At 39.4% G+C, this 3,833-nt stretch overlaps 1 protein-coding gene across 1 annotated transcript in view; it reads left to right on the forward strand.

Moving 5' to 3' along the window:
• Positions 1–3,833, forward strand: part of EFCAB5 (EF-hand calcium binding domain 5) — a 41,944-nt gene that overhangs the window by 24,706 nt on the left and 13,405 nt on the right. Inside the window, exons 12-13 of the mRNA XM_018565476.1 lie at positions 952–1,163; positions 2,720–2,876. Coding sequence (XP_018420978.1) covers positions 952–1,163; positions 2,720–2,876 — 369 coding nt within the window. The remainder of the gene's footprint in view (positions 1–951; positions 1,164–2,719; positions 2,877–3,833) is intronic.

Here is a 3,833-nt window from a genome sequence, read left to right on the forward strand (position 1 = left end):
GTCCACAAGGCCAAGTAACTTTCTTTCCTAGAAGATAGCTATTGGGGAGTCCTCAACCTACAGTCACAGCAAACCAGAACACTCATGCCCTTTGTGTAAATATGCCCAAGAATCAGGGGAATTTATCAAAACTGGAGCAGACAAAATCTCGAGCAGATGTGCATGGCAACCAATCAGCTTCTCAAATAAATCTCATTCCTTCACAACGCCCTATATACTATATCTATGGTAGTCCTAAGAGCCCTCTTGGGATAACTAAGAGTCTGCTCCAGACAGAATCAGATCCAGTGCTTAAGGAACACTGGATCTGATTCTGCCTTCTGACTCCTTGCCACGTGTATATCTGTTCACAAGCCTGGTATCCTGGAATGGAGTCATAGGAGGGGTGAGAATTGCATTTTGTGTAAAAACACCGTTTCAGCACTGTGGAGAGCTCCAGACTGCAAATTTGCTTGCCAGAACTTGTAGCTCCTGCTGCAAAAAGCTTTAAAATGTTCCAGCTTAAATTTTAATTAATCCATTATAAATATGGTGAATGTGCCTGAATCAGTGATTTAAATATTTTCCAGCGAATATTTACAGAAACACCCTCAAGTACTGTAAAGTATTTTTAGAACTTTTTTTCCATGTTTTTTTAAGCGTTCATTAAAGAGTTGTCTAATTTTCATTGTTCAGCTTTCTTTTTAGGTTTTTGCAATAACCAGTAACGAAGCATCTAAATGGTGTTGAAAAGCATGACATTGGAATGTTGGTTAGGGGGATTCAAAAAACTATTTTAGAAAAATAACCTATACCTTTTTGTATTCTCAGTGATCAGAAATGTATTGCAAAAATGGTCATTCAGCACAAGATGTACAAATAACGACATAAACCATTCTTCTGCAACTCTTATTTTGTGACAAAATGAAAGTATCCATGTGCATACCTTAATATCTTTTCTCTGTGTTCCAGATCTGTGCAACATCATCTCGGAAATTAACACTCGTGGTCCATCGCGCATTCCTAGTGCTTTCAGTGGCAGTGCCCTCAACTTACCCCAGTTTGTCCAGTTAATGGAGACGTTTGTGGGGGATGCCCCACTTGCAGCTGTGGAGAAACTCACTTCCTTTATTCAGAAGGAATATGTGGAAACAGAAGAGGAGAGAATTGCGCTGCTGGCTAAAGTAATAGTTGCATACTCACAATATCTAATGCAGTTATAACCCCATTGTGCTGGGATAGACTATTACATATTATTTGTATGATTCTAACTTGAACTTGAGGTTTGTTGACGAATAAGGATTTCTTCCAGCAGTAAAATGTTGTTATAAATATTTGATTTAATAAGGGAATAATTAGAGAAAAATTAAAAGAGATGAAAGCATTAACTTATGCGGTTTACCTTCCACTGACTGACTGTTACAAAACGAGAGCATCCAGTATAAAACTACAAAACATTTATTTTCTGCTGTTTACATTCATTCTACGAATACTACATTAAACGGCATAGTGAAGTATCATAGGGATGCTTTAAAACAAACAGCGGGCAAACAGAGACATTTTAAAGAAAACCGCAAAGTTATAAAGACTCTCAACAGACCATTAACACTTTTTGAGTGCCACAAGTGTACACTTGCACATATAGTAAATTTCCCCATTGTTTCTGCTATAGGATATACAATACTTACCTTACCCATGGGGTATTGATATTGATTATCTTTTTCCAGGTTTTTCTTACAGCAAAACTCTGGGCAAAAGTGTTCTTAACCTTTGCATTGGGGCTACCCCTGCACTGCAAGGGTTAAGTGCTCGTTTTAGGTGCTAAAAAAAAAAAGTTATACTCACCCGAACCATGGAGCCGCCTGGCTGCTACTCCGATCCCTAAGGCCTGTCTCCTCCTCCTACACTGTGGTTCCAGGGACCATTCTAAGAGCAAGCCCGCACCGAAGATGAGCACTTAACCCTTGCATTGCAATGGTAGCCCCAATGCAAGGGTTCAGAATACTTTTGCCCGGAGTTCTGCTTTAAAATATACCAGCCACACAAACACCATCTACCTGTTTCACCTAGCGGTGTGCAATGGTTTCAATTTATTTCAATAGTAATCCCACCAGCATCCATTGGCTGGTTGCATAGATTTTTATGACTGTGCTGTGTTAAAGATTGCAGGAATCCTGTTGTTTACTTATCCCTTAACGTTAAACTCCAGGCAAGCATCTTAATACACAGATGAAATACATATAAGGGAGCTGTTTTACCTTCCAAAGGATTTGCATTTCTGTCTATCCATTTCTGAGATGTATTTAGCTCTGTCACACAGCACAGCCCTGTCCGGCAGGGTGGGATACCTGGTATTGCTCTTCTGCGGTTAACAAACACTTATAGGTCTCTTCCACAGCCCCACAATGTGACTGGACAGTGAAAGGAAGAGCAGCACATTGAGTAGCTCATCTGTATGTCAGTCTGCTCTTTTCTTCAATCAGCATGCTCGTTGCACTGCAGTACAACAAACTGGCTCCTTGTGCTGCTTTACTAGTGAACTTGGCATTCAGTAATCACATACAGAGGCATTATATTGGTCAAATATTTTATTAGTCACCTGGGTTTAAATTGATAATTTTTATTTCTAAGCAGACAAAATGTTTTACGCAAGCAATGTAAAATCCCTAGAACTGTTGTTGACATGTGTGGAGATGTTGTTATTAAGAAAACTTTTTCCATCTCTCTCCCTTTTTGACAGGTTCGTCAAGATGCCCTTATAGCACGGCAGAAGCTTGTCCTGCAGGCTCTCTTTGAGAAATGGGACAACGATGGGTCTGGGTTCCTGGAGCCGGAGGAGGTCGAAGGAGTTCTGGCCAAATACAAGGAGGGGATGGAATCAGAGGTGATGGCTAAAGGTGAGATTTCTCCAGCCATACACTCTAATTTATTGCACCAAATTGAAGTAAACTTATCACAAGCTTGAGCAATTTAATTTGAGTATAGAATGAAAAAAAGCAAAGATTCATCTTAGTGGACATCATATGACTAGTGATTCAAAGATATAAACAGTCAAGTTACATGCAAGTCTTGGATTTTCCCTGTAAAAACAAAATGCTTGGCACTCTGCTCTTCTGGCTTCTAGTTGATCCTTATTGGTCAGTAAGCCTCCATCTGACCATAGAAAACCTGCAGATAATCTATCGGTGTATGGCCAGCTTAACTGAGAGGTAGGTCGGATAGGGTGGGGCCAAGGTCAACTTTTGCCTAATTTGCATACATTTCAGCTGCCTATTTCTCTGGAACCACTGATTGTTTTGACACGTTTTTCCACTACAAATAACTTCTTGTGTACTGCACCATCATAAACTGATGCTGAATTGCATAGATTTGTGACTTATATTTAAACTGTGAGAACATAAGTATGTGAACTGCTATTGTTTGAAATAGGAGAGCTTTCAAGTAACTGGATTCTTGGTGGTTTTGCATTTTCCAAAAACCTGTAATATAAAACATATTTTACAAATAAACATAGTGGATGCTTACTTTAAGTGTTCTAATAAACCTCTTCATAAGCTTTTTGTAATCATGTGGTAGAAGTCCAACAGTAAGCAGGCAGACAGTGCACGGAACTGTGCCAGAACAATCATTTGTCTTGACAGTGCTCTGTCTGCTATAAACTCTAAAATGCCTGAATGCCGATCCTACATGCTTATTGCAGGCCAATAACTTCATAGGTAGCACACAGCAAGGATCAGAAGAGCAAACCCAAGCCCTGCACCATTACTGTTCATGTATATTCAAAATCTGAAGTTTGACTGTCTAACAGGGATTGATTAGCACAATTTATTTGGATACAAATTGTAAAAGAATAT

Source organism: Nanorana parkeri, unplaced genomic scaffold (genome assembly GCF_000935625.1).
Source record: "Nanorana parkeri isolate BGI_ZX_2015 unplaced genomic scaffold, ASM93562v1 scaffold851, whole genome shotgun sequence".
Lineage (NCBI taxonomy): Eukaryota > Metazoa > Chordata > Amphibia > Anura > Dicroglossidae > Nanorana > Nanorana parkeri.